General features: G+C 33.3%; 1 protein-coding gene across 2 annotated transcripts in view; it reads left to right on the top strand.

Annotated features, from left to right (window-relative positions):
* Positions 1-16,959, top strand: part of CNOT6L (CCR4-NOT transcription complex subunit 6 like) — a 92,030-nt gene that overhangs the window by 26,762 nt on the left and 48,309 nt on the right. For both annotated transcript variants that reach the window (XM_090266726.1, XM_090266725.1), the window contains exons 2-4: positions 5,857-5,978; positions 9,187-9,373; positions 10,743-10,828. In XM_090266726.1, coding sequence (XP_090122852.1) covers positions 5,867-5,978; positions 9,187-9,373; positions 10,743-10,828 — 385 coding nt within the window. In that variant the 5' untranslated portion in view covers positions 5,857-5,866. The remainder of the gene's footprint in view (positions 1-5,856; positions 5,979-9,186; positions 9,374-10,742; positions 10,829-16,959) is intronic.

Consider the following 16,959-nt stretch of genomic DNA (forward strand, 5'->3'; position numbering starts at 1 on the left):
ACATGATAGTAGGTCTGCAATAAATATTTGTTGAATAAATATTAAACAGATCAGAAACATGGCAGTCCAAAAGTCTGAATATCATTTTTTTCACAGTGATGTATAACTTTAGAAATTCATCTTAAAACATGGATTTGTTTTGTTTAGAGTAGTGACAGATCAGAGATAACATGAAAACTTTGGGGTTCTTTTTGAATGTTTGCATTATTTCATTTATGGACTTTAGTTGAATATGTCATTGAGTCAAGTACCATCTAAAGTCCGTTGGTATAGAAGTAGAATGTGAATACTAGTGAAATTGTTATTTCAGAGTGTCTTCTAAGGTTTGATTGCCACCGTATTTATTTTTATCAATGTGATCTTACTGTATGCAGTGTGAATTGCTATGTGCTGTTTTTTAGTTATCAGTTGGTGAGCCCATTCAGAGATGGTAAAAAATTTTATATGACCGTTATAATGATTAATAATTATATATAGTTAAAAGTATATATTAATGAGGAAATAGAAACTTCAGAAATGCTGCAGTGTAGGGTTATTTTGCTTTATCAAAGGAGGTAAACTTAGACATATTTTCTCAGAAAGGAAGATGGTTTTAATAGTTAAGACTAAATGGGAAGGATGGATGTTGTAAAGATGGGCATTTAAGAAATGAAAAAATGAAGTGTTCCATAACCTTTGGGAATAAATGTTAATAGAAGACATATTTATCTGAGAATGTGTAAAGATACAATGTCATTGACCTTTTGTTCTAAAATATAAGCAGAAATTTCTAATTTAGGCTTACTTTTGTCTTCTTCCAGTTTTGGGAATTCTGGCAGCATTTGCATCTCTGCTTAAGATCGCAAGCTGCTGTTGAGATGATCAGTTAATATTTCTGTGAAAATAAGTCTGTGTCTGATGATTTGTATTTTAGGGTTAGATTCATTGAGTTAGAAGTCCCTGATTCATAATGAAGCACTCTTTGATGATTTTAGCATCCTCTCTTTCTTAGTCTGAATTTAAGATAAAGAAATATGCACCCCTATGTTCATTGCAATATTATTTACAATAGCCAAGATATGGAAGCAACCCAAGTGCCCATCAATCGCTGAGTGGATAAAAAAGTTGTAGTATATATACAATGGAATATTACTCATTTATACAAAAAGAATGAAATCTTACCGTTTGGGACAGTGTGGACAGACGTAGAGGGTATTATGCTAAATGAAATAAGTCAGTCAGGGAAAGATAAATACCAAATGATTTCATTTAATATGTGCAATCTAAACAGCAAATAAACAAACAAAATTGAACAGACTTATAGCTAGAGAGAACACATGGATGGTTGCCAGAGAGGAGGGATTTGGAGGACTCCCTGAAAAAGGTGAAGGGATTAAGAAATACAAATTCGTAGTTACAACATAGTCACGGGGATGTAAAGTACAGCAGAGGGAATATAGTCCATATTGTAAGAACTTTGTATGGTGGGGACTGGAAATATTGGGGGAACCACTTTGTAAAGTATATGATTGTCTAACCACTATACCGTACACCTGAAACATAAAATAATGTTGATTGTAGACTGTAATTAATAAAAATAAAAATGAAGTAATATGAATTGTGCTGAAAATAGGGTGCTGAGAGGGTAGCTATATTTTGACACCTCAAATTCTTCTGTCTTTATATGCACTGTAGAGACTGTTGTTTTTTTCAATAAGTTGCTTTGGATATTGAGAGTCCGGTTTTAGCCTTTAATAGTTTGCTCTGATTGGCTCAGATTATTGTTATATTTTTTGTGATGGAGGGAGTTATGATGCATTATTTTCCTAGTCCTAGATATAAAACCTGAGATTTGGGATTCCTTAACAACAGTATATTTGGCTGTATTTCTTTTTTTTTTTTTTTTTAAAGTAGGCTATTCATTGAAACAGCATGTTATGTAGTTATCTTGTATTTTATTTTGGTTTTGAAAATTCCCAATTTAAATTTTTCCAGGACTCCTTCAGTGATGGATATTAAAACTTATTTACTTTTGAAATAGTTTGTGTAGGAACTAAGAAGTAGGAGATGATCAGGATTTTTTTCAGGACTGATAGTTACTCAGAAGTTTTGTGCTAGAATCTAGGAAGCCTGAGTTAGTGATAGGCTAAGATCCAAGGAATGTGGAAGAGTAGATTCAAAGAAGTTTATATGGTTAGTATTTGGGGGGCTATGTGGAGTACTTTTTATAGTGTTCAAATGGCATCAAAGACTGGGAAATTTAAAAGGTGTTGAAAGGGGACTTTTAGTTTATTTTGTTACATGATCAGGATCACCAATATAAATTAGGTTGATGTAATGGAAGGACCCTTTGGGAACTGATGTGAGATGTTGTAGAATTTAGAAACTGTTAGAAAAATTAATTCAAAAACCTTTCAAATAAGCAAATGAACAAAATAGAAACAGACTCATAGATAAGAGAGATCAGACAGGTGGTTGGGGGGCACAGGGAGTTGGGGAGTATTGGGTGTAAAAGGTGAAGGAATTAAGTATAAATTGGTAGTCACAAAATAGGCACAGGGATATAAAGTCAATATTATAAGAGGCACAGCATAGGGAATATAGTCAATAGTATAATAATAACTATGTGCATTGACAAGTGGGTACTTGAAATATTGGGCACCACTTTGTAAGGTATATGATTATCTAACCCTAGGCTGTACACCTGAAACTAATACAAAATAATATTGAATGTAAACTGTAATTGAAAAATTTAAAAACCTAATAAGAAAAGAAAAATATTTCTCATCCTGGAAAGCAGAGAAGAAAGGAAATGCATTGAAGCCCACCTAGTTATTTAGTTATCTTTTTCAAAGGTAAGGCAATATTTTTAGCCAATATTAAATAAACATTTTTTAAATGGTAAAGAAAAAACATTGTTTTTTTTTCCTGTAAGTTTGAAAAAGAAGCTAGGAAAGGAAGTAACTGTTAAAATGCTTTCCAAAATAAAACATTTCTATTTCCTGGATAAAAATGTGAATCTATCATCAGTATTTAAGCCTTGGAATGACCTATCTATGAAAAAACGTATTATCAGTGTCACATTTAGATATTTAAATTAGCTTTGCATTATTGTTTTATATTTTAACTTATTTTAAAATAGGCTTTTGTGGTATGTCTCCAAGGTGGTTGATGCTGAAGAACTAAGAGGGAAAATAAAACTGAATAGGAGGAGTCAATAATTTCTATTTTCTATTTGAGTTCTCCAAGTTGTTAGTAGCACTTTGAAAATGTTATGTTTAGGACAGTAGTGATTGCTGGAACTATAGATTCTACTAAATTACTTAGTTGACCCAAATGAAAATGTTTTAGCTTCAATCAGACAATCCAAATCTAGATTCATTGTGAAGAATTAAGTAACTTGTATTTTTATTGGCTTCCTAATCAGATCCAAAAGAGACATCTGACCCCTTGTATGACAATATTAATGTTTTGTTTTTACATATTATAGACATTGGTAAACATTTTATGGGTCTGTTTTGCAGAAACAGATTTTGTAAATTTTAATGGACTTACAAAGATGGAAACTTGTGAAATATTTTTTAAAATATAGTTTTATATAGAAGCTGTTTGAAAATTAGAGTTAGAGGGCCAGAATAGATTTTTAAAATATTTAAGGAAATTGAACATATGGATTTATTACCATTTCTTGAGATTAATTTTTAGAAAAGCATTGAATGTTAATTGGCTGTAAGATGAGAAGGGTCAATGGAAGGTGGTATATTTTAGGATTATAAAACATGATCATGCCATAAATACATATTAAGTGCCTGCTATGTGGAAGGAACTGTATAGAGATATGTAAAGGATATACCTCCACACAGAAATCATTCACAGTCCTCTTAAGAAACATACCCTCTAGTGAGAGCCCATGATGAAAACAGCCAAATTAAATTGCCTCTAATCCTATGCTTTTTGCTTCATAAGAAGGATCTAAAATTAATGAAACATGTTTTTGCACATTTTGTAGTATTTGTTTTTTACTCATTCTCATTGTAGGTAATGGATTTATATAGCATGTCTTTGGATTTGGTTCTGTTTGATTTAGCTTTGATCATGGCTTTGATCTTGTGTTTTTGTAGACTCTTTATTACTATGCAGAAGTTCCCACAGAGAGACACATGCTTTGTGGTGCACAGTAGACATTCTGAAAACCTTGTTAACTAAAAATTTTATTTTCAGAGGTATTTTACATAGGCTGAATGTGATAGAAATCAAGTTTTTCCCATGTGGAAAATGATCTTATTCTTTGTGCTGTTTGAAGATCTGGGACAGTTATGGGAAATAAAATATAATTTAGTATCACCCAAGTTGTATGAAAGGTTTAACCTGGTAACTTGGAAGCTAATTACTACTAAGAGATGAACAAATCTGGAAAACTTTCTCTTTGCCTCTTTTAGTAAGGGGAAAAGAATGACTATTTTAACAATAGAAGAGGGCAAATTATAGTATGAGAAACTTTATTTGTGCTTTTATAAATTAGCTTTGATTTCTTGAAACATGATAGAATATCTGTATTTTTTTTCTCTGTGTAACAAATTTCAGGCCACCTGAAAGTAACTTTTCCATTGAGATATAAATTCTGAACTCTACTTAGAAACACATCCAGATTTAGACATTTGGTTTTGGTGTGTATGTGTTTGTGTGTGTATGTTCAAGTATGAGGAAAGAATCGACTATAAATACTATGAAGCAATTTATTGACAGCATGCAGGAGTTCAGTTAGATTTAGGACTTCATTATTTACTATTCTTGTCAGATCTGAACTGGGTTTTATTTTCTGTCAATTACCAAGCAGTAATTCTTGTACTGGACCCCTTTAATGGTTACTTTACTGGGCATTTGTCATCTGTTTTCATACCTACACACTAGAGGAATTTTATGTCTAGTTGGTCATCACTTTTGATTGTTCAGTGATTATTTTGTTAATTACACAAAGACTATATCATATTAGTTTCAGTGAGGGTGGCCATGTAACTCCTTATCTAAATCTGATCCTTTTGTGAGTGAAAAGGACTGGCATTAATAATTATCTAAGAACAACAAATGTAAACCAAGCCTGGTCCTTACAAATCAAGATGTATAATCATCCTAATTAGTAAGCTTTTGATTGCAAGTAACAAAATTCAAGCTAGTTCAAACAATGAGCAAAATGTATTGGCTTGCATATCCAGAAGCCTAGTGTTTGGGAGTACTATGGATCTGGATTGGTGAGGAATCTGGATTTCTTCCTCTGTTTTCTAGACTCTGACTTATATGGCCAGCTTCCTCTATAGTTGTTGGATGGCTGTCAACAGCAATTTGGGCCATAGTCTCCTTAATTTATGATCAGCAAGAAAGAGGAACCTGCTTCTCCCGTAAACATGCAAGAATTTTAAGCCTAGTGATTGTTAGATACTTCTGAATTAATTTATGTGACTAGGGAAATGTCAAGTGCTGGTTGTCTTAGATTTGGGATATCTGAAAATCACTGAGGCAAGGGGATAGGATTATCCTGATTCTCTTAGACTAGTCCATTCAGAAGACTGGTGTAGGATCAGTCTGTCTTGGAAAAGCAAGGCAGCTAACTGAAGGGTAACCGGTTGGATGAATGTTAGGGAAGCAACCACAGTATTCATTGTGAAGTTTAGTGTCATTTCTTATTTGAATTTTTCCCTACGAATCTTTTACTGAGTTCTTGCAAAAGCATAGCATACTGTAGATGTATTTTTCTTCTAGTGAGAATTTGTGGTATAAAATATCTTAGTAGTCTGGCAAGGGGGAGAAAAAAAGAAAACATCCAATTTTTTCCTATAAGACTCTAATGATTTCTTTTTTTTTTTTTTTTTTTTTTTACAGACTAATAGGGATGCCAAAGGAAAAATATGATCCTCCAGATCCTCGCAAAATTTATACCATCATGTCAGCAGAGGAGGTAGCCAATGGGAAAAAATCTCACTGGGCAGAATTAGAAATCTCGGGTGAGTGGAATCTGAAGCATTTAATTTGGGGTATAATAGCAACAATGAACAAGAGTTGTATTGTTATATTTATTTTGTACATTTTTAATTAAATGAAACAATCAATAAAATATACTGGGTTACTAATGTTTATCTATTTTATCTATAACTAAGTGGGTATGTTCATATTCTTTCTTTTGAGATTAATACTTTGAGCCAGAGTTGGCATCTGGAATTGAAGACATTGGGAGTTCATTTTCTAAGGAAAATCAGGGTGTTTTTTTAAACCTTTTTTTAAGGTTTTTGTTTATTCTTAGAGAGAGAGGAAGGGAGGGAGAAGGAGAGGGAGAGAAACACCAGTGTGAGAGAGAAACATCGATCAGTGACCTCTTGCACATGCCCCTACTGGGGACTGGGCCTGCAACCCCGGCATGTGCCCTGACTGGGAATCAAACCAGTGACCTTTCGCCCTGCAGGATAACAGCCAACCAACTGAACTACACCAGCCAGGCTAAAATCAGTTTTTTTGACATAATAGATTTTGCTTTGGCTATTGCAGAGTAATTATTTTTGCAAGTTGAAACTTTTGTCATCCTCCTATCATCACACTGTTGACAGAATAGCAAAGCTAGATAGAGGCTGTTTATTTCAGCAAATGTGATAACAGTTACATGACCTTACATATTTAGGATTTGTTAAAATTGAGTATGATTTCTAAAAACTCATAACCCCAGTTTAATAATGAGAAACATAAGACAAACTCAACTGAAGGACGCTCTACAAAATACCTAATTAGTAGTCCTCAAAATTGTCAAAGTCAGAAAACCAAGGAAAGACTGAGAAACTGTCATAGACCAGAAGTGACTAAGGAGACAGAAAGACTAAATGCAAAATGATATCGTGAATTGAATCCTGGAACACAAATTGTAAAAATGAGTGAAATCCAAATTAAATTAGTTAATAGTAATTTACCAATGTTCTAGTTTTGACAAATGTACCATGGTAATATAAGATGTTAATATTAGGGAAAATTGGATGAGGGGTATACCGGAACTCTGTAGTATGTTGGTAACTTTTCTGTATATCTAAAATTAGTACAGTTAAAAGTTTATTAAAAATAGAATATGAGTACTGTTTTTCTTTTATGAATTGATACAATACAGATTTTACATAGAATGTAGTTTTTCCCCCGGTGGGCTTTCATTTGGAAGAGTTAAACCCACATTATAGTGTCAGTAGCCTGTACATTTAGCAAAAAAAAAAAAGTAACTGGTTGGCTTGGTGACAGATAATCAAAAGAATGAATACAGTATTCCCTCAATTACCACAGGTATTACATTCTAGACACACACACACACACCACCACCACCACCACCACCACCACCTGTGATAGGTGAAAATCCGCAAAGTACGAACCTTACATTTATTTTAGTATTTATATATATTTTAAGGCTTTATAAACCCTTCCCATACACTTATAAACCATTCCCAGTCCCTTATTAACCTTCCTACTCCCTTATTAACCTTTTCCACACTTTTATAAACACTACTTATGTTATTAAACATATTCTACACTGTTAAACCTATGTAACTTTAACAACATGCATATACAGTACCGTCAAATCTCGCGATATAGCAATTGAGGGCTGTTGTTGTGCACTGTACGATGTTTAGCAGCATTTCTGGCCTCTACTCACTAGATGCCAGTAGCACACCTCCAGTTTGACAGCCAAAAATGTCTCCAGATTGTCAGAGTTCCTTGGGGAGTGAGATTGCCCTTCATTGAGAACCTCTCCATTAAACACTGGGTAAAACTGAAATAGTTTCTTTGAAAATTTTGTTTTCTTATTAAAATGCAAAATCCTAGTTGTCATTTTAAGCCTAATTATATAGTAGATAACATGAAGGAACCTGTGGTAGAAAGAACCCTGGACAGAAGATCTGAGTTTGTGTTTATTGCCCAAGAGCTACATGAAAAGTGACACCTCCCTTTTGAGATTTTGTGCCCTCTACCTCCTACTTCTTTTTAAATCAGAATCAATTGTTTGAAGTGATATATAATTAAAATAGCATTTTACTACTGTAAAGTTTATAAAATAATATTTTTCTTTGGTTAAGCATTTTACTTGCATTATTTCAATATTTCTTGAAACAATCCAATGGATATAGGTATAATAATGATAATTATTGACATTTACAAGTAAGGAAACCATAGGTCAGAGTGTTTAAGTTACTCACACACTCTTGATCAGGTAGTATATGGCAAAACTGGGACTTGTATTCAAGTCTCTTAAGATTCCAGAAACTGCATTAAGTGTTTAACTTAACCTTATGGTGTAGTCTTTGGTAAGATCTCTGTCTTTTTATTTTTTATTTTATTTTCATTATTTTGTATTTATAGTCAACTATTTAAAAAAACTTAAAGAGAAAAAATTTAAAAGTTTGTAAAATAATCTTTATGTAAGTTATTAAGATAATATTACATTTTATAGAAGTTGAGGCTAAGTGATTTGCCCAGGCTTGTATAGCTAAAAATGGTAAAAATCAGGATGCTGAACCATGTCTGTCTAGGATATGTTCCCACTATAGCTATAAGATGCTGACTGAATTGTAAAATTAAGTTTTACAATTTATGACTATTTCCTTGAGTATGTTTACTTAATGGGAAATATTAAACCAGAGTTAATGTATAATTGTAACATCAGAAAGCCGGGGAAGATGTCTCTTCTGGGGATAAAAATGTTTTCCTGGTAGCTAATCTAAGTTGGTTCTGTATCATAGCAATTACTCTTGTCTATTTAAGTTTGTAGACTAATCTAGTCCCTAGATATTGATAAATCTTGCACTGTTAATTTTTATGGAGTATATGAGAAATACTTTTGTTAGGACTGTGACTCAAAATGAATTCATGATTTACCACAAAAGCTCAATTCAGCTCATGTTTTCTCCTTGAGACCATATGATCACCTTGATTCTTCTCATTATGCCACATGTCATTTAATACACGAAGGGTCCATGAGAAAGAATGATTGTCAGGTGAAGTTCTCCTGAAATTGAAGAAAGGCCAGGTGTGTAGAAAGCAGTCAAATGGTATTAAATACAAAATTGAAATGTCAAAGATACAATATCTGTATATATTTGCAGGCTCTCTTCCACCATTTTTTTAGTTCTTATAGTTCAGTCTTTGTCTTGGGCCTAGAGTTTAATGCTTCAATATTTTGCCTTTTAGGTAGAGTGCGGAGCTTAAGTACTTCACTTTGGTCATTGACACACTTGACAGCACTGCACCTAAATGACAATTACCTTAGTCGCATTCCACCTGATATTGCCAAGCTTCATAATCTGGTTTACCTGGATCTGTCATCCAATAAACTCAGAAGTTTACCAGCAGAACTAGGAAACATGGTGTCTCTCAGGTGAGGAAGTATTATAGATATTATTCAACTATATGAATTCTAAATTTACCAAATAAAAATTATGGGATGTTACTAATCTTACAGTAGGATTTTCATACGTATTTCCAAGATCAAGTGATATAAATTGTCTAGGCACAGTGCTTGAGTTCGCCTCCCTTGACATTTACTTGAAGTAGGGTGGAACTATTGTAAAATACTAATTCTTTTCTTTTCTTTTTTTTGTAAAATACTAATTCTGACTTTAGACTCAACTGTATGATCATATAAGACTATCAGCAATAATTGGGAAAATATAATGTGCTTATTATAAGTAAGACTTTTAGGAACGTATTTCTGTTTTATGTAATACTTATATATAACTTCTGAAGGAAATCTTAAAACTTGATAAATGGATTTATTTCTAGTCCTTTGGGGTTCTTTAAGAATTTCTTCATAGGAGAAATTTTTGTAGAAATCTTAAAACCTTTTATAAATGCTCCCAGTACAAACAAGGATTGCTTTTCTATATTATTTATATGCTGAGTAATAATTTTAAAATATTTTTGTCATGTTTAAAATTAAACATATTGTTTTAAAATCTTGTTTTTCATCATCCCCTTACTGTACGTTTTATTGGTTTCCTGTTTTAAAAGAATACTTTTTAGTCATCTAGTAAGAGGGCTGTTTATTTTTTTTATAGTCTGGGCAAAATTTTACAATCATAAACTCAGACCTTATCTATGCTGTCATAGTATTTGTACTACCTTGTGTGTGTGTGTGTGTGTGTGTGTGTGTGTTAATTCTCACCTAAGGACATTTTTTTTTTTCATTGTTTTAGAGAGAAAGGAAGTGGGTGGGGGAGATAGAGAGAAACATCTTATTGGTTGCCTTCTTGTGTGGACCCCAACCAGGGATCAAACTCGCAGCCTGGATATGTGCCCTGATGTGGAATCAGACATGCAAACCATTCAGTCTATGGGATGATGCTTCAACTAATTGAGCTATACCAGGCAGGGCTATACTACCTTATGCTTTAATTAGACAAGGTTTGAGGATATATGCTGTCTTTGGACCCTAAGAATATCTGTCACTCTGATCTGATAAGCATTTGGATAAGAGAGAAGAGGTAGATTTACCCTGAAAATGATATACAATTCCTACACCTTTAATAATCTGTGCTAGAGAATGAGTAAATTATAGAAACACTGTTAACAGCTGTGACAGCTACACATTTTGTAGTTCTAATATTATATAACATTTTAGATAAGCATATAGAAATGTACTTTGAATGTAAACATCAAGGTATGTTAGAGGGAGGGTTAAGAAAATAATTGTAGGTATTAATAAAGCTTGATAAATTCAGCTAAAGAATTTTTTTTTTTTTAAACAGGGAATTGCTTTTAAATAACAATCTGTTACGGGTTTTGCCTTATGAACTTGGTCGGCTCTTCCAGCTGCAAACTCTAGGTTTGAAAGGTGAGTGATTTTTTAAAAAATATACCATTAGCACTCAGTATTGAAATATCCTGAGTCTTTTTTTTTTTTTAATTTTTATTTATTGATTTTAGAGAGAAATATTGATTTGTTGTTCTACTTATACATTTCACTGGTTGCTTTCTTGTACACACCCTGACTGGGGATTGAACCCACAACTTTGGCATATTGAGATGATGTTCTAACCAACTGAGCTACCAGGCCAGGGCAAGATATTCTGAGTCTTTTAAAGACCATTTAAGTTATAATATAGCTCAGGTTTTAGAATACTTTTGAAAATGAGACTGTACTTTCTCTTGAAAGAAAAGTGGTTCTTTGGTATTGAATTGAGCTTCAGGATTTCAACATGCTGCCATCATTGTAATAGACTTTTATGGGGAAATGTTTTGTTTTGTTTTCATATTTTACCTTTAACTTTCTATATAACCCTAAAATGTCTTAGAAGAGGCATTCCAGATAAATTAACACTAGTTTTTCTGTTGTCTATTTTTTTTTTTTTTTAAGAATGACATAATAGACTAAATCTTAACCTTAGCTGGAATAGCTCATGTCAGGTCCTGATAGAGTAGATGAAATAGCATTGACAAATTAAATATATGATTGTATGAGGGAAAACATTATAATAATAAAAGTGAATTATACCTAGTAAGTATAATTATTCTAAATAAAATGTATTAATCCAAAATGCATGCTTCTCTGATAATCTTATGTCAGTTAGTTTGGGGTGAAAGTCATAATTTATATTGACATAAATATTGACATTTATGGCATAGCATAAAAGGGGTTTATTTTAAATTCAGAGGACTAAGTACAGATGTACTATATTGGTTAAACATTGTTTTCTTCTTTTTAAATTATAGTTTATTGTTTATGCTATTATAGTTGTCCCCACCTTTTTCCCCTTTATCTACCTCCATGCAGCCACCCTTTCCCTCAGGCAGTCCCCATACCATAGTCCATGTCCATAGGTCATGCATATATGTCCTTTGGCTAACCCCTTCACCTTCTTTCATCCAATCTCCCCCTCTCTTCCTCCCCAATGACAGCAATATTGGTTAAACATTTCATTCTGTGTACATGAAGAATGAACATTATTCAAAGCCATATAAAGTATATACTTCCATGAATTTTGTTTTCCTCCTTCAAAGATTGAGTGTCCATGAACATGTTTGTTTGCATTTGTTTATATAATGGAGCATTAAAAATTAAACTTGAAAAAGAGTGGAAAGAATGCTGACATTATTGGTTGAAATGACAGAAATAATATTAGGCTTTCTTATACAGTTAACCCTTTGTAAATTGGGTAATTATATGAATGGTTAAATCTTATTTTCTTGGTTTCTCTGTAGGATTTTTTGGATTTTTTAAGTTATGTATGAAGTAGAAAAATGTTTTCTTGACAATTAACGCAAGGCATGTGAAATTTAACTTTTGGGGTATTTTACCTAATTCTATATATGCTATATCTTATTTTTATAAATATAGTTGAAACAGCCCTCCAGCTAGAGTTGGAGTGGAAACAGGTCTGTTCCTTTTTTAAAATAATTATGAAATAGTTGTCTTTTTTTATAATCTTAGATTTATGAATATAAAATTCACACTTTTATACTGATTATAATAAATTATTTTTATCTCTAAGAATAACCATTATTTCTTTTAACATCAGAACAGCCATTTTCCTCATAATATTGATAGAGAACGCAAAGATAAATGAATAATTTACTATTGAACCCAGTGGAATTACCCTTTGTACTGTGTATACCGTTCTTGAAAAAGCACACATTATAGTACCGTTTCATAACTCTATTCCATTCTATCTCATATATAGACATGTTCCCAGAACATTTATATTAAGTATCAACTGAATGTATGATTCTGAATATCTATTATCTTCTCAGTCCTTCATTATATTTTACTGGTTAAAATGTTATTCTTCTAAACTACAGTAGCTTTTGGATGCCTGAAACCAGTGATAATACCAACCCTTATATATACTGTTTTTTCCTATGCATACATTTCTGTGATAAAGTTTAATTTACAAATTAGGCACAGTAAGAGATTAAGGACTAATAACAAAATAGAACAACTACAAAAATACTGCAATAAAAGCTATATGAATGTATTCTCCCTCAAAATATTTTATGGTACTCTACTCACCTTTTCACTTAATGGAAGCACTTTATGGCTTCTCTTGGGCATATCCGAATTGTAAGGAGCACTACTCTTGTGTGTTGGGGCCATTTTTAAGTAAAATAAGGGCTACTTGAACACAAGCACTGTGATACTGCAACAGTTGATCTGGTAACTGAGACTGCTGCAAAACAGGCAGATAGCATATGCACTGTGGATACACTGGACAAAGGGATGATCCGTGATCAGGATGGGATGGCATGAGATATCATCATGCTGCTTAGATGGCATCCAATTTAAAACCTATTAATTGTTTATTTCTAGAATTTTTCATTTCATATTTTTGGATCTTGGTTTACCAGCATGTCACTGAAGCTTTAATAAGGGGGAGACTATTGTACTTTCTTTATCTGACTTTTGATCCTAGTACCCTTCCGTCTACTGATTCAGTTGTTAAAATCTCTTCTTAGACCTCTGGTCTTTTAGGTGAGGCACCAGCTCTGCCTTGCCAGCTTTAGCCCAGTCTTGTTCATACCTATAGATAAATTTTCATTAAACTTTAGTTTGTTTTATGGTAAATACCTATATGCAGCCCTTTCTTTCTCTATGAGAGTCTGTTGTTCTGGCAGTGCCACTTTCTATTCAGGTGATTCAATACAGAAAATCAAAGACCTTTTAGAAATGAAAGAAAACCAGAGTCCTTTCTGACTTCTTTCAAAAGTTAAAGAGAGTAAAAACAGGATAGGGATCTGACCCACAACCCCAGCATGTGCCCTGACTGGGAATCAAACTGGCAACCGTTTGGTTCTCAGGCTGGAACTCAGTCCACTGAGCGACACCAGCCAGGGCTAAAATAATTTCTAGATCAGTTTTAATAGCCACATAGTGGTACTTTTTGTACAAAAAAAAGGGGAAAGAGTGGAATGAAGCATTTAAAATATCACTGTGATATATGTAAAAGAAACAAAACAAATGAAAAGGAGGCCCCTGGCTGCTGTGGCTCAGTGGATTGAGCATCGGCCTACAAGCCAAGTGTCACTGGTTCAATTCCCAGTCAGGACACATGACTAGGTTGCACATCAGGTCCCCAGTTGGGGGCGCGAGTGAGAGGCAACCACACAGTGATGTTTCTCTTCCTCTTTCTCCTTTCCCCTCTCTAAAAATAAATAAATGAATAAATTATTTTTTAAAAATTGAAAAAAAGAGTGCTTTTTTTCTATTTTCTTGGCTACCTCTGAAACACAGATACTGAAGTTTTGATAATGATTTTCATTATTTTGACCAAACAATGTAATTTTAGGAATTCTATTTTGAGATTTAAGGAATATGTGTGAAGGGTAGGTATTTGAGGAGTTAGGATAAAAAGGCTAATGTAAAAACTACACACATGGCTAGTCTAGGCAATTGGAAGTGTTCTTTAGAGTCACTTAAAAGAAAAATCCAGAGTGCATTCATTTTATGGACAAAAAGGTGTAAGAGCAGTTCTCACACAGTTATTTTAAATAATTTAGAATTTATGTCCTAATGGGTTAGGCAGTACTTTTTTTGAAATATAGTTGAAATAGTTGTCCTCAGGCATTGATGTCCCAGTTCATAAAAAATTTGTAACTTCAATAATTGTGACAATTTCCAGGTTTCTTCCAAGAATTACTTATCTCCCTTAAAATAAAATGGTCTGTGGCAATAGAAGATTCTTTTGTAAAATTTTTTATTCATGAAATATATAAAAGAATAGCAACAACATGCATTTTAAAGGAAATAATAAAATGAATAACTATACGCTCATTACCTAATGTTCACTATACCTTTTTTAAAAATGCACTTTAAAAATCTAATTGTCATTCATAAAGAGTTAAAAGTACTTATTTCTGTGTTAACAAGTTTCTGGAAATTGGTAAGAAGACAGTCTAGTCAGAGCATATTAATAGTTCAAAGAAGAGGATACTCAAATAGCTATAAAAACAGTGTTGATAACATTATGCATAATAATAATGCAAATTGAAACTATACTCAGTTTTCACCTATCAGTTTGGAAGAATTTCAAGATTTTTATCAAATAACTGTTGGTGAGATTATTGGGAAATAGGCACAATCACATCTTGTTGTAGACTTTCTGGACATTTTTAGTTTCTTTGTCCCTTTTCAAATAACATCTTCATCCCTTCTCTCAGAGGTTATTTCTGTCCTGAATGTGTGTTAGCTATTCCTTTACTTTTCTTTCAGTATTTCAACAAATATTGGTGAGCAACTATTATGTGCCAGATACTGGGGTTAAATATGTGTCTGTTATAGGTGTTTTAATCTTTATATAAATGGAATTGTCGTCGTCGTCGTCGGCAGCCGTCCGTCTCGAGAGACGATGGTGTAGCTTCTTAAGAGTCTATCTGCACTGCCGAGAATGGTTGTGCAGTCCGACTCGGGAGTGACACGGTATCTGTTTCCTCCCGTGTTGAATCGACATCTTGCGATGACGCTGGAGTGTCCTCTCCAGTGAAGCTGAAGCTACAGAGCCTGGGCAGGGTGATATGGAGGGTCTGCTATTGCCCATGCCCGTCCGTCTCGAGAGACGATGGTGTAGCTTCTTAAGAGTCTATCTGCACTGCCGAGAATGGCTGTGCAGTCTGACTCGGGAGTGACACGGTATCTGTCTCCTCCCGCGTTGAATCGACATCTTACGATGACGCTGGAGTGTCCTCTCCAGTGAAGCTGAAGCTACAGAGCCTGGGCAGGGTGATATGGAGGGTCTGCTGTTGCCCATGCAGCAGACCCAAATGGAATTGTACTGACTCTAATTTTCTGTGACTTGCTTTTTTTCAGCGTTAAATTTTTTTATGATTCAGCCATGTTCATGCATCCATGTAATTGTAGTTTGTTTCATTGCTGTGTTGTATTGATATATAAATATGCTGCGATTTATTCATTCTACCATAGATACTTAGTCCCCCCCCCACCATTATTTTTTTGCTATTATAAATAATGCAGCCATTTACATTCTTGTGCCTGTCTCCTATAGCGTTCTTAAGAGTATAATTTTGGGGTTGTAGAGGCCTGTACATCTTTAGCTTTATTAGGTAATGCAATAGTGGTTTACAAAATAGTTATATTAAAATACACTCCCAAAAATAATACGGTTTTCATTTTTTCAACCCTTAATATAGTCACACTTATAAAATTATGCCTATTATTGAGTATGAAATAGATTCTAGTTGTATTTTTAATTTGCATTTTCCTAGTTGCTAATAAGATTGAACATCTTTTCATATTTATTGACCATATTTCTTCTGTGAAATTGCTGTTGATGTTTTTTGTTTATTTTCATTTGGAATATTTCTTATTGATTTGTAGGAGTTCTTTTGTCTATTTTGTGAATGTCTTCTTTCACTCTTTAGCTTTTCTTTTTGTTTACTGGTATCTTTTAATGGATAGATTTGATATTTTTATTGTAGTTGAATTTTAAAACCTTTCATAGTTAGTACCATAGTATGTCCTGTTAAATAAATCCTGCCCTTCCTCAAATCAGAAATACATTTTCCTGTATTATCTCATTAAAGCTTTGTAAGGTTTTGCTTTTTATAGTTAATTAATTCATTTGGAATTGATTTTTAATATGATATGAGGGTCTGATTTTGGGAGGAATCTAATGTTTTTTTCCTTCTGAACGACCTATTGTCTAAGCACTATTTAGTGAAGAGTTTTCCCTTTTCTTGCTAATCAACAAAGTAACCTCTCATATCAGCTATGTCTGGTCTGTTCCTACGGTCTTCTGTATATCTAGTAATCAGTTTGTCTAACCCTTTACTAATTGCTGCATTATCATTATAATTATTATTATGGCTTTATATTAAGACTTAATATCTCCTCCGGGAATTCCCCTAATTTTTCTTCTGCATTTTCTTGGCAGTTTGGGTGCCTTAGATCTTTCTCATACATAAGAACAGCTTGTTACCTTTCATAAAAGCTTTCGGGGCTTTGGAATTGTATTG

This window comes from Furipterus horrens, unplaced genomic scaffold (assembly GCF_987537825.1).
Source record: "Furipterus horrens unplaced genomic scaffold, mFurHor1.1.pri manual_scaffold_2, whole genome shotgun sequence".
Lineage (NCBI taxonomy): Eukaryota > Metazoa > Chordata > Mammalia > Chiroptera > Furipteridae > Furipterus > Furipterus horrens.